The sequence below is a fragment of the Zingiber officinale genome, chromosome 6B (assembly GCF_018446385.1).
Source record: "Zingiber officinale cultivar Zhangliang chromosome 6B, Zo_v1.1, whole genome shotgun sequence".
Lineage (NCBI taxonomy): Eukaryota > Viridiplantae > Streptophyta > Magnoliopsida > Zingiberales > Zingiberaceae > Zingiber > Zingiber officinale.
The window spans coordinates 81,050,203-81,063,338 of record NC_055996.1 but is presented as its reverse complement, the minus strand read 5'-3'; the positions used below and the strand labels follow the sequence as shown (position 1 = coordinate 81,063,338).

General features: G+C 40.8%; 1 protein-coding gene and 1 long non-coding RNA gene across 2 annotated transcripts; one reads left to right on the top strand and one right to left on the bottom strand.

Moving 5' to 3' along the window:
* Positions 1 to 2,038: 2,038 nt before the first annotated feature.
* LOC121992834 (cis-zeatin O-glucosyltransferase 2-like) lies at positions 2,039 to 3,858 on the bottom strand. The gene is made up of 2 exons (XM_042547432.1): positions 2,946 to 3,858; positions 2,039 to 2,874 (listed from the first exon to the last, which is right to left on the bottom strand). The coding sequence occupies exons 1-2, from the start codon at positions 3,707 to 3,709 to the stop codon at positions 2,229 to 2,231; spliced, it is 1,410 nt and encodes a 469-aa protein (XP_042403366.1). The 5' UTR covers positions 3,710 to 3,858; the 3' UTR covers positions 2,039 to 2,228.
* A 17-nt stretch (positions 3,859 to 3,875) lies between these two features.
* Positions 3,876 to 8,078, top strand: LOC121992835. Its single transcript, XR_006114999.1, has 4 exons — positions 3,876 to 4,381; positions 4,786 to 4,888; positions 7,582 to 7,678; positions 7,761 to 8,078. It is a non-coding gene; the product is annotated as an uncharacterized LOC121992835 (long non-coding RNA).
* Positions 8,079 to 13,136: the final 5,058 nt, after the last annotated feature.

Below are 13,136 nucleotides of genomic sequence, written 5' to 3'. Positions count from 1 at the left end.
TATTCATTTTAGGTATCTTCAAAGCTTAGGATGCCTTTTAATTTGGGTCAATTTCGAACTTTGGATACATCTTTTAGTAAATTACTGAATAAAAATAATTATATAAAAATCATTGATGATTTACTATTTATTTTTTAAAATAAATTATATTCTTAAATTCATTAAAGTCATGGTCTCCAAAATTTATTCATATTTTTAAAAAATATAAAATTCTAATAAGAATTTAAAATTTTAAAAATACAAAGGAAAATTAATAAAAAAAATTTAAAAATTAGAAAAAACAGTAATAAAATAAAAATAATTTTTTATATTTTTAATAGTTAATTAAAAGAAAAGGTAAAATTAAATTTAAAAAATAAAAATATAATTTGATACTGTTTTGATCAAATATGGACAAAAGATGAGGGGACGTTTGGTTAAATGATAAGAATGATTATGGGTATGAGTTTGATAGTAAGGTGTAATGGGAATGAGAATGGAAATGAAACTCACCTAGTTATATACTAGTTATATAGGTTTGGTTGATTCCCATAAATTTAGAAATCATTTTCAAACTGTCATTCTCAAATTCACAATCTAAACACTATCTTTTACTATCATTCCATTCCTTCATTCTTAAACTCATCAACCAAACACCCCTAAATCGTGTTCTCACCGTAAGTTTTTGACAAAATGAAGGAAATAAATCATGACATAAATAAAGGAATTTTATTTTTTTAAAAAACTATGCAGTTATTTTCATAATAATTTACTATCTAAATATCAATTCGATTGTATCGGTGGATCACGATCTTCATATTTATTTTATTAAAGTATCATCATTTTAATATTGATTTTGTTAAAATATCATCTTTAAAATTCCAGGCATTATTTCGCATGCAGGCTGAAAGTTGTTGTAAATTTATATTTTTATATTACTAAAATTTTTCGTGCTGGATCGTATTAATTAATGATCTATCATGTAAAGTTGAAAATTCTGGCCGTGTAATTTTGACTTGTCTTTCCGTTCGATGTCACATGCTCGTGACTAGATGGCACGAAATTAAAAGCTTTTAGATAAAAAAATTTAGTAGCTTTTATATTAATTCAAGAGCAATAATTTATTGGAGGAAAAAAATTTAAGGATAAATATATAAAGTCATGATTATTTTTTTTTTTTTTTATGGACTCATCATTTTATGTATTTTTTCACCATAAAAAGGTATACAATTCCATGTTAGAAATTTATGCACGTAGGCCCCTCCATGACACAGTTGTAAAATTCCGTCAATTTTTTTTATTAATTACTAGTGTGATCGTGCACACGTGTTGCGTGTGTAATATAATAATATATAAATTATTTGGGTCTTTGAAAATCTGAATTATTTGAAAATTCGATTCGTCAGACCCATGCAATAGTGACAAATCCCAGCAATAAATTACTGTAATGAACTTCCTTATGAAAAAAATTATTTTAATTTAATATTATACTTGTCTCAGTAAAAAAAACTAAGAAAAATATATTTTTTAACATCGTCGGCCTAAAATATTTATAGAAGTTTTTTTATTATAGTATTGTCAATTAATGATGAGAAAAATTCATAATAATACGCTGTAGTTTAGTCTTGAACTCTAGATCATTGTTTCGCTTGTGAAATTATTAATAAATTTTGGAATTATTTTTAATGTGAATAGAAAAAAAAACATTAACGTAAATATATTTTAGGCTTAGTTAACGGTATCCACAAGGAGAATACTTTGTCCCATGCCTAGATATTATAAATTAATTTCATGATTTATATTTTATATATATAATATTATCATTCTAGAACATGACCGGAGCGGAATCATCCACGAGAATAATACTTTGACTTGTCAAAATCCTCTTACATAATAAATAAATTACCTCTTAGGCATCCACGTTAGCATTAACACTTACATGTTAATGCCAATGTATTTTATTTTTTTATTTATTCTTTGATAAGGAAGGCATTAATATGTGCAGTGTTCAATGTGGAAACTCTCAGGCCATTTATAATATCATTAACACCTTCACACGTTAATACCAAAGTTTTATTTTTTTTTATTTTTTATTTTATTTGAATACATTAACGAGTTCAAAGAATTGAACTCAGGCGTTAATGTCTCAGATATTGACATCATTGTGGATGCTCAATTGATCTTAAACAGTAGATTTGACCCTTCTAGTAATTTATTTAGTTTTATAAATAGAAAATTTGACTTGGGTTTCATCCGGTGATGAGAGCAACGAAGGCGTCCAACTCGGTACGAGACGCTCCGCCGTCGGCCACCGCCGCCCGCACCGCTTCCCCCAGCGCCCTAGCCTGACGCCTCACACCCTCGCTTTCCTCCCCCACCATCACCCGCCTGATGGCTGCCGCGATCTCCTCCCGCCCCACTGCCTCGCCGCTACCCCGAACCGCGACGCCCGCGCCGTGGTAGTCCACCACCAGCGCGGCGTTGATGGGCTGGTCGGAGTGCATCGGCCACGCCACCATCGGCACGCCCAGGCATAGGCTCTCTGAGCACGAGTTCCACCCGCAGTGGCTGAAGAACGCCCCTGTCGCCTGGTGGGCTAGAATGTCCAGCTGCGGCGCCCACTCGCGCACCACCATCCCCCGCTTTCCCACCTTCTCTTCCCATTCCGCCGCCAGCTTCATCCGCCGGCCGTCGTCACCCTCTTCCGCAGCGAATATGTCGCCCCTGTCGGCGTCTCTCAGCACCCACAGAAACCGCTGCTGGCTGAGCAGCAATCCCTGCGCCAGCTCCCTCACCTCCTCACCGGACATCGTTGTCATCGTCCCGAACGGCACGTACACCACCGACGCCGGCGGTTGCTGGTCCAGCCAATTCAAACAATCGTGGGAGCTCGCTCTGTGGATATTAATAGTTCAAGTCACTAATCAATTCAAAAGAAAGACAATCCACAAATGCAAATCACTTACAGACGCTCGCCGGCGACGACGGCTAACGGACTCAGTGGGCCGATGGCAAACAGCTTCTTGCTGCAGTACTCAGGTTCTTGCGCAAGCATATCGAGGAACTCACCCTCGAGCACGCGACACGTGTTAAAGAGCATTCCGGAGGCGTCAACAGTCTCGTAAGTTGCCAACTGCCGTCGGATGAAGGCCACGAACTCCTCGGTGATCATGCCCTCCAAGGACGGGAGGGTGAGGCCGTGATCACGGCTCAGCTCGAGGGCGACGGAGGGTCGTGCGAAGATGATCTGGAACAGGGCGGGAACGCAGTGAAAGACGTAGGACTCAGTGTTGGGGAAGGCGGCTGCCTCATCAGCGGCGAAAGAGGCGAGCGGATCGTGGATGACAACGACTCGGCGGGAGGAAGCAGAGAGGGAGCGTAGGAGCGCACCGACGGGGGCGCGGAGGTGCTCGAAGGCGTCGAATAAGGGCTGGAGGTGGGCGGGGAACTTGGTGCCGGCCGTGGGATCCGGGGGCGGGCTGCGGAAAGGAGGAATGGGGAGCTCGTGAAACGAGATGGCGTTGGTTAAGGAGGACCACTCAGGGTGGAGGCGGGAGATGGCCTGGCGGACGTGCGTGGTGGTGGATGCGTAGTGGACTGCGAGTCCTCGGCGTGAGCATAGGAAGAGCGAAAGGTGGAGGAGCTGCGCGAGGTGGCTTTGCGCCGTGAACGGCACCATCACCACCGCTACTGTGCCGTCAACTTGTCCCTCGTACGCTACTGTTTCCATCGACGCCGGCGGCTGCTCTTCCTCCTAATCAGTTGCTACTCTTCCTCCTAAGCAGTTGCTATATTAGACCGAATCCAACGCAGACATTCATGTATAGAGACTCCGTCTGGTAAGAATCATCTCTCCCCCATCCATCCGTCTCTCTCCCTGACTGCGTCTGGTTTTGGCCGTAAGCTTCCGAAGAATCTTTTGGGGTCTCGCTGTCACAGGACGATGGCGTGGGACTCATCTTCTCATCATTTAGAACGTGCGTCAGGAGACATAGTTTTGGGACCAGATCTTCGATCACGTTTTTCTTGTCCGTCCTTGGATCACACAGTTGATATGAAATCTTCCTCACGTGTAAAACACGTGCATGCACTAATGCGAAAGTCCTAGTCTCTCTCAATCTCCAACGTCATCTTCCTCCTCCCTCCCACTGCCCCCCCTTTCCCCGTGGCCTCCAATGACATCTTGTGCCCTCCTCCTCCAACGTCGTGTCCCTCCAGCGACGTCCTGTGGCCTCCCTCCAACAACTTCCCTGTTGCGTCGCCGACCTCCAGCGGCCTCCAAAGACCTCCCTATTGCGTCGTCGACGTCCTCGGTGACCTCCCTCCCGCGAGCTCTGCGACCTTCATCGGCCTCCCTCCCTGGCACCGTGTGGAAGAAAGCGAGGACCTTTTCTGTAATTAGGTAATAATGGTTCAAAAACTTCTCATTTTTTGCTACAATTTCGATTTCCTCCTGATCGTGTTAGATTATTTAATCTGTTTCGATTTCCCAGTTTCTTTTTTTTTGTGCTACAATTACTACTTGATTTCCACAAGTATAATTGTTGTAGTTACTAGTGATTTTGAACTTTGTCGGCCAATTCCCAAGCTTAGTGATGTGTTGTTTCTTAAGTTTTTGTTTTTTTGAGAAGTTGGACATGTAGTGATGCAGATATTTGATATAAAATTATTATTTTTAGATGCTTCTTTTATCGTTGTTTTTAGAAAACTTGGACATACAAAAAAATTTACATAAAATTGTTGTTTTTAAATGCTTCTGTTGTCGTTATTTTTTTAAGACCTAAATTTGTTATTTTTTTCTGCCAGATCAAAGTAATTATCATGGAGGGTGAATCTACAAGTTGTCATCATTTTAATTTTGAGGAAAATGAAGCTAGTCAGGAAGGTGACTTTGATGTTATTGATGAAGGTAATAAGATTCATATTGGGAATGTATTGATTTTCAGTATATCAAATTTTCCTTTTTAGACATTTTATTTTGTTTGTTTGATTTTATAGGCTTGAACATTGAAACAGATTTGGATATACCACAAATGAGGTTAAAATTTGAGACAGAAGAAGATGCATATTAATTTTATTTGGCATATGCTAAAAAAGTTGGATTTGGCGTAAGAAGAGGCAAAATCCACAATGATAAATCAGGTAAATTACTTGATAGGGTATTTTATTATTGTGCCCAAGGTAAAAGAGGAAAAGACAAATGAGATCTCTATGTCAAAGTAAGTCGTGATGAAACAAGATTTGGTTGTGAAGCTAAAATGAAGGTTAGTATTCGGAAAAAAAAAAGCAAGTTTACTGTGGTGCAATTTGTTAAAGAGCATAATCATTATCTCTCAAGTCCAAACAAAACACACCTCTATAGAAGTCATAGGAATATATCTTCTTCTGCCGCGAAACAAATTGAGATGACAAGTGATGTGGGAATCCCCCCAAAAGTATTTCATGATCTTATGGTGCGACAAGTAGGTGAGAGAGAGAATTTAGGATTTATTCCTGAGGATTACAAAAACTACTTGCTATCCAAAAGAACAATAAATATGAGAGTTGGAGAAATAGGGGGTGTATTGGAGCATTTGCAGAAAATGTAGTTCGATGATCTTAATTTTTTTATACTATTCAAGTTGATGAAGATGCTTTGATTACTAATATTTTTTTGTATAATACTAAGATGAGAGTTGATTATGCTAATTTTGGAGATGTTATTTGCTTTGACACAACCTATAGAAAGAACAATGAAGGTCGGCCAATTGCGTTATTTGTAAGTGTTAATCATCATAAACAATCGATACTTTTTGGTGCAGCTTTATTATATGATGAAATCAGTTTGACTTTTGAGTGGTTGTTTGATACATTAACTAGAACTATGGATGAGAAAAAACCAACTACTATTCTTATAGATCAAAATGCAGCAATGACAAAGGCATTAGCTTCTAGATGGCCTGAAACACATCATTTCTTGTGCATTTGACACATTTATCAAAATGTCACCATACATTTGAGTGGAGTTTTTTCTCAGTTTAGAGAGTTTGCTAAAGATTTTGCTTCATGTGTGTATGATTTTGATGAAGAGGAAGATTTTATTTCAGCATGGAACATGATGTTGGCCAAGTATTCACTTGAAGACAATGATTGGTTGAGGCGTATGTACAACAAAAAGGAAAAAAGGGGCTTTAGTATATGGACGACAAATGTTTTGCGCGGATATAACTACAATCCAAAGAAGTGAGAGCATTAATAGCATTGTGAAAAAATATGTCACTTATAAATACAAGTTTTTAGACTTCTTCAATCACTTCCAAAGACTCCTTGATGACCGTTGATATGAGGAATTAAAAGCATATTTTAGATCAAATACAACAGTTCCATATTTAATGTTTCTAATTGAGATTCTAAAGCATGCTAGTGAAATTTATACTCCTGAGGTATACAAGTGTTTTCAACAAGAGTGGTGCTTATCTCATGATTCTAGTCTAGAAATTTGTGAGGATGTTGATACATTTACAAAATATAAAGTTACTCCTCACAAAAAGAGAAACCTGCATATAGTTACACTTTATAAGAAGTCTGAAAAAATTGAGTGTAGTTGTAGAAAAATATGAATTTGTTGGAATTTTGTGTTCTCATATTCTGAAAATATTTACGTCGAATAATATCATGAAGATCCCAAGTGAGTATGTATTGAAAAGGTGGACAAGAAAAGCAAAAATTGGATATTTTGGAGTTTATGATTCAATGGCCAACAATGCTAGTTTGGATCCAAAAGTACTTCAAAACATGCGATACAAAGATTTGTGTGGGTTGAATGTTCAATTGGTTACCAAGGTAGCGGAAAGGGATGACACTTACAATGTTGTTAAAGATACTATGTTGAGCTTGTGTAAGATGGTGGATGATAAGTTACAATTTAATGAATCAAATATCCAACAATCAAAAGTGAGCCAAGAATCCTGGGAATTCGATTATGGTGAAGGGAACTCTATAGGAGTAAAAGGAATTAAAACAAAGAAGAAAATAGTCTCAAGTAAAAGGTTGAAAGGTGGGTTAGAGAAGATTTCAAGGAAAAGAAAAGTAGCGAGGAAAATAAACCAAACTTCAACGATTGTAATGGTTTCTACTCCATAACTTCCAAATTTTTATTTATTTGGTATTATTTGTTGTTAAATTTGAACAATTTAAATCATTAATTTTTTTTATATAATACAGGGTGTAGATCAAACTATTTCTAGCATGTCCATCGTATAATATGACTGCATCAATCATCAAGTTAGTATTTATTTGACTTATGTTAATCTAACATAATTTATGTTATAACTATTTAAAACTGTATTTTATTTTCTTGTTTTAGCCTATAAATTCTGTGTCAACAATTGGTAGCTCCGTTGATAGTGTGAGTATGACTGAGACTCAATTCCCACCATTATTGGCATCACAACTTTCGCATATATTTATTTTTAATACAAGTTCACAATCTTTCATTAGATGGCATAGTTTACCACTGGTATTTATTGTTTATACAAGTCGCACCATTTAGTAATTTAGTTTATTTTTTTAATAGTTTACGATTGAGTATATACTTGATAATGCTTTACTATTATGTTATAGGTGCATCAACCATCTCATCTTGGTTATTTTCCAACAAATTACCTGGAGTAATGCTACAAAAGGTAGTTATTTTTACAGCAATGTAGTTAGTACAAAGGTATGGTGACTTTTGTCCTTTGGTTTGGTGATTAAAGTATATATGCAATGTTGGAATTTCAAATGTTGTTGTGCATTTGCAGGGTTTTGTAAAATTTGGAAGCTGGAGATTTTTGATAGGCTGAATTTCTCTTATATTGTGAAAACTAATGGATGAAGAATCAGAATCTTGGTGGAGCTTATTTGAGTGCATTTCTTTAGTGTTAAACTGAAGTTCATGTTGATTTGTGGCGTTTGTTGGCAAGTTTGTTGTGATAGTTGTTGATCAGAACTATGGTGTCAATCTTTGGTGTGCAATTGTTGTTTTTAGGAGTATTTGTTTGTAAAGATTCTACTGATGTAAAGATTTTAGTGTGAATGCATTGATGTAGAATGTGGAGATCTTGTGATATTATTTTATGGTGATAAGTGGATGAGATATGGTGTATGGCTAGCATTCTGGTTGATGTTGCTATATGTTGATATCTTTTATGGAATTGTGAGTTTGTGTTGAAAGAAGGTGGAGCATGTTTTTTTCGGATAGTTGTTATGATGATATTGTGTGCTTTGAGATGTTTGATGGTTTTCGAATTCATGGAGTTATATAATGGTTGATGGAGTGCTGATGTATGAAGGTATATGTTTGTTTTCTTCATATCATATTATGGAGATTTGTACTTAGTTTCTATATGGGAGTTGTATTTCTGATTAATGGAGTTTTGTTTAAGTGATGGTGGAGTGTTGTTGATGGCTGGCGTTATATGATACTAGTAATGTGTTGGTTGGTCCTAGGAAGATCGTACCAGTTCCACTGTACAAAAATTTTTGTACAAGTGTCGAACCTTTCCTAACAACCTATTGTGTTTTTTAGAAATTAGATTCGGAATCGCAAATGGAACTTAACATTATTGATTCCAAATGTAACTTATCTGTTCTTAGTAGTTTAGACTTGGATCGCAAACGATACTTAACATTATAGATCCAAATCCACCTAGGTTACAAATTTAATTAAATATTTATTTCGGAAATCGGCTCCCAGGTCAAACATGGCGAGACACTTGCCCTTCTTGGGTACGGGAGCATCCACCACTACCTCGACAAAGCCTCTTAACGAAATTCAATATTTAATTTCCTTATTTAACTTTAGGTTTAACAAAAAAGAACAATCGAATCACAAGATTGACAAATAAAACAAAAGAAACACCACTTCGAATTACAAATCTGAAAAATCTAGAATCTCTAGTCTCTTGTGTTTGGTATTTCAAAATCCATACAAAGAAAAACTAGTATGATGTGGGAAAGAATTACTAGTTATACCTTTCTTTGTAAGAAACTGTAGGACCGTGATCGTTCGATAGAGGGGGGGTGAATATCGATTCGAAAAAGTCGAGTAAAATTACGCAGCGGAAAAGTAAATGAACACTGTTGTTTTTTTTGGTGCAACCTTAGGTCAAGATTGACCTGGTTGACCAGACTCGAGTTGACTTGACTCGAGTTGTGTTTTGATGTTTGACGAGTTATGTTTGACAATGTTTGACGTGAATAGAAAAGTTGTATCTTGATGTTTTACAAGGATACAAGCTTGGGAGATTGTGGGTGCAACCCGTGGTCAAGGTTGACCTGGTTGACCCGAGGTGAGTTGACCTAACTCGGAAAAGTCCAAGCAGGGAGCTTGGCACGGGAAAAGTCCAAGCAGGGAGCTTGGCATGGGAAAAGTCCAAGCAGGGAGTTTGGCATGATGAAAAGTCCAAGCAGGGAGCTTGGCACGGGAAAAGTCCAAGTATGGAGACTTGGCACGGAGAAGTCCAAGTATGGAAGCTTGGCACATGGGAAGTCGGAGAGGGCTCGGTAGCTCGTTCTCCGGACTGTGGTCAGAGAGGGCTCGGGAGCTCGTTCTCTGGACCGGATGGAAGTCGGAGAGGGCTCGGTAGCTCGTTCTCCAGACTGTGGTCAGAGAGGGCTCGGGAGCTCGTTCTCTGGACCGGATGAAAGTCGGAGAGGGCTCGGTAGCTCGTTCTCCGAACTGTGGTCAGAGAGGGCTCGGTAGCTCATTCTCTGGACCGGATGTGGAAAGTCCTGGTGAGTGAAGCCAGACAGTGGGAAAGTCCTGGTGAGTGAAGCCAGGCAGTGGGAAAGTCCTGGTGAGTAAAGCCAGGCAGTTGTGAAAATCCTAGTGAGTGAAGCTAGGTGAAAGTCCTGGTGAGTGAAGCCAGGCAGTGGGAAAGTCCTGGTGAGTGAAGCCGGGCAGATTGGAAATCCTGGTGAGTGAAGCTAGGTGAAAACCCTAGTGAGTGAAGCTAGGTGAAAGTCCTGGTGAGTGAAGCCGGGCAAGGGAAAATCCAGATGGATCAAGGGTGATCGAACATCTGGTGTTGAGAAGGTCAAGTAGGTCAAGGGAGTGACCGGATACTTGACACGAAGAGAAAAGTCCAAGTGGGTCAAAGGGATTGACCGGACACTTGGTGGGGAGTCTTAGCAGGTCAAGGGAGTGACCGGATGCTAAGCATGATGTACCAACAAGTCAAGGTTGACCGGATGTTGGTTTGGAAGGTTTGGGACTTAGTTTGGGCAAAAACCAAGCTCTGGATCGATCAGTGGATCGATCCAGTGATACACTGGGTATCTGGATCGGTCTGGTGACCGATCAGTAACCAAACAGTAGCCTACTGAGTGTTATCTGATCGGTCTGCAGACCGATCAGGAAACAACGATCAGAAGGCAAGAAAAGGAAGGGACATGCCTGCTGATCGGTCCCCATGACCGATCAGCAGCACCCTGGACCGATCAGGGTGGAGCCTGATCGGTCCAGGCCTAGCCGTTGTGACTCAACGGCTAGGCTATTTCGGGCTTCTGTGTTCTGGCCTTTTTGCTTGCAGGTTCGCAGGTTGCCGCTCAGGATATCAGAGTTTATAAAAGGAGATCGAGGGCTACTTCCTTCCTTTTTCTTCCTACTCGGAACTGAGCTGCTGTTCTTCTGAAAGCTGTGCTCTTGAGCTTTGCTGAGCTCCGAAGCTTCGCGTGAGCTTCCTCGACTTCTTCGACTGGTTTCAGCTGCTGCTGTGATTCTGTGAAGTTGGTGCTTCATCTACATATTTCAGTCGATGACGAGAAGGCAAGCAAGAGTTGTTACATTCATCTTTATATTTGTATCTTGCTGTGCTTCTTGTACTTGTACTCTGATCTTGCTGTTGCAAGAGTTTGTGGTGAGGTTTCTCCACCCAGAAGGAGTTCTTATTAGCCGGTTCTCTGGGGACTCATCCACCGACGGATTGATAGGCTTCGTCCACCTTACGGACACGCCGAGGAGTAGGAGTTTCATCTCCGAACCTCGTTACATCGTCGAGTTCGAGTTTGAGGTTTGATCTTTAATTTTTGCATTTCTATTTAGTTATTTTCGCTGCGCTAACTTTGATTTGTAGAAAGAAACGAACGATTTGGGGCGGCTATTCACACCCCCCTCTCTAGCCGCGTCCATCGATCCTAACAGTTTTTACTTCGTTCGGAGCCTGTGACGACTCCTACTCGAAGGCCCGTGGTCCTTGACCACTTTCGTTGGGCAATCACTAGCAATTCGAATATACTTACAGAATGAATACAGGAAATGCAAGTGAAACAAAGTAATATTGACAAAAGAAATTAACTAAAAATCGGAGTAGCACTTTGTCGAAGCTTTGTTGGCGTCGCAGGCACGTAGAGCAGCAAGACCAGCAGTAGAAGAGTTCTCAGTTTGATTGTTGATTCTGAAGCTCCTGCCTGGGGCTTCTTTTATATGTTGCTCCGGGCGCCTGGATTCCTTCCGGGCGCCTGGAATGTGACGTAGCTGCTCAAACCGTGATGTTCCATGTGGCGACGACTTGGCTGGATATAATTTGCCTTCCGGGCGCCCGGAGCTCCGGGCGCCCGGACCACCTTGTTCCAGAAAACTCCCTTTTCCTGCAAAATAAAGTTAGTCCGAGGCAATATATAACCTGCAACATAGATTGTTAGCACATTTTATAATAGTATGAATTAGCACAAATAGTATGACTTAGATTCCGTCTTTCTGAGACCGGAATCTAGTCACGATCTCGACTTAGACATCCGAAATGGATCTAAGCCGGATCGACGCCTAATGTTCCCTTCCTGGGAACGCGTCCTCGCAGTCACTCCCCTCCAGTGACTTACCTCACTTACCTGCCAGACGTCCGGTCAGCCCGTCGACCTGTCTGGACTTCTCGCCAAGCGTCCGGTCAGCCCGTCGACCCGCTTGGACTTCTCGCCAGCTATCCGGTCAGCCCGTCGACCTAGCTGGACTTCGTGCTAGACATCCGGTCAGCCCGTCGACCTGTTTGGACTTCTCCTGCACACTCGATCAAAGTGTCAGACAACAACAAAACTAACTTAACCTATTTGTCATTCATCAAAACCTAGGTTAGACCGTTAGTGCTACCCGCACCAACATTCTCCCCCTTTTTGATGGAATGACAACCTGGTTAAGTTAGTGAAAGAACGCAAAAAAATAGGTACATCGGTTTTAAAGTTACTTTTAGTGTTTTCAATTTGGTTTATCTTGTTAGGATCGATGATCGCGGCTAGAGAGGGGGGGTGTGAATAGCCGCCCCCAAATTCTTCGCGTTTCTTCCTACGATTAGGGTTAGCGCAGCGGAAATGAAACCGTAGAAATGAAAAGGAAGAAGACAAACCTCAAACTCGATGGATATAACGAGGTTCGGAGGTGATACTCCTACTCCTCGGCATGTCCGTAAGGTGGACGAGCCCTATCAATCCGTCGGTGGATGAGTCCCCGGAGAACCGGCTAATAAATACTCCTTGTGGGTGGAGGAACCTCGCCACAATAGCTTGCAACAGCAATATGGAAATACAAAGAAGAGCAAGAACAAAATACACAATGAATGTACAAATACTCGCTTGCCTTCTCGTCGACTGAAGTCCCGGATGAAGCACCAACTTCACGGACGAATGCCAATAAGCAACTCAGTCGAAGAAGCTCACACGAAGCTTCGGAGCTCAGCAAAGCTCAAGAGCACAGCTTTCAGAAGAACAGCAGCTCAGTTCAGAGGAGGAAGAAGAAGGAATAAGTCGTAATCCCTCTGCAGAAGCCCTCAGCCTCTTTTATACCTGCATCCACCTGCGAAGAAGAAGCCAGAAGACAGCAGAAGACAGAAGACCGTTGTGAGCCAACGGATAGTTTTGGACCGATCAGGCTCCAACCTAATCGGTCCACACTGTCCCTGATCGGTCTTGGGGACCGATCAGGCTAAGCCTGGACCAATCAGGCTATGTCCTGATCGGTCCAGGAAGACCGATCAGCATGCATGTCCCTTCCTTTTTCTCCCGAACTTCTTGCCTTCTGATCGTTGTTTCCTGATCGGTCTGCAGACCGATCAGATAACACTCAGTAGGCTACTGTTTGGTTACTGATCGGTCACCAGACCGATCCAGATACCCAATGTATCACTGGATCGATCCACTGATCGATC

Bases quoted from the DNA above. Each gene is read 5' to 3' on its own strand.
- LOC121992834 (XM_042547432.1), bottom strand. From the start codon at position 3,709: ATGGAAACAGTAGCGTACGAGGGACAAGTTGACGGCACAGTAGCGGTG. The intron at 2,875-2,945 runs GTAAGTGATTTG...TAATATCCACAG, and splicing joins GTCGTCGCCGGCGAGCGTCT to AGCGAGCTCCCACGATTGTT.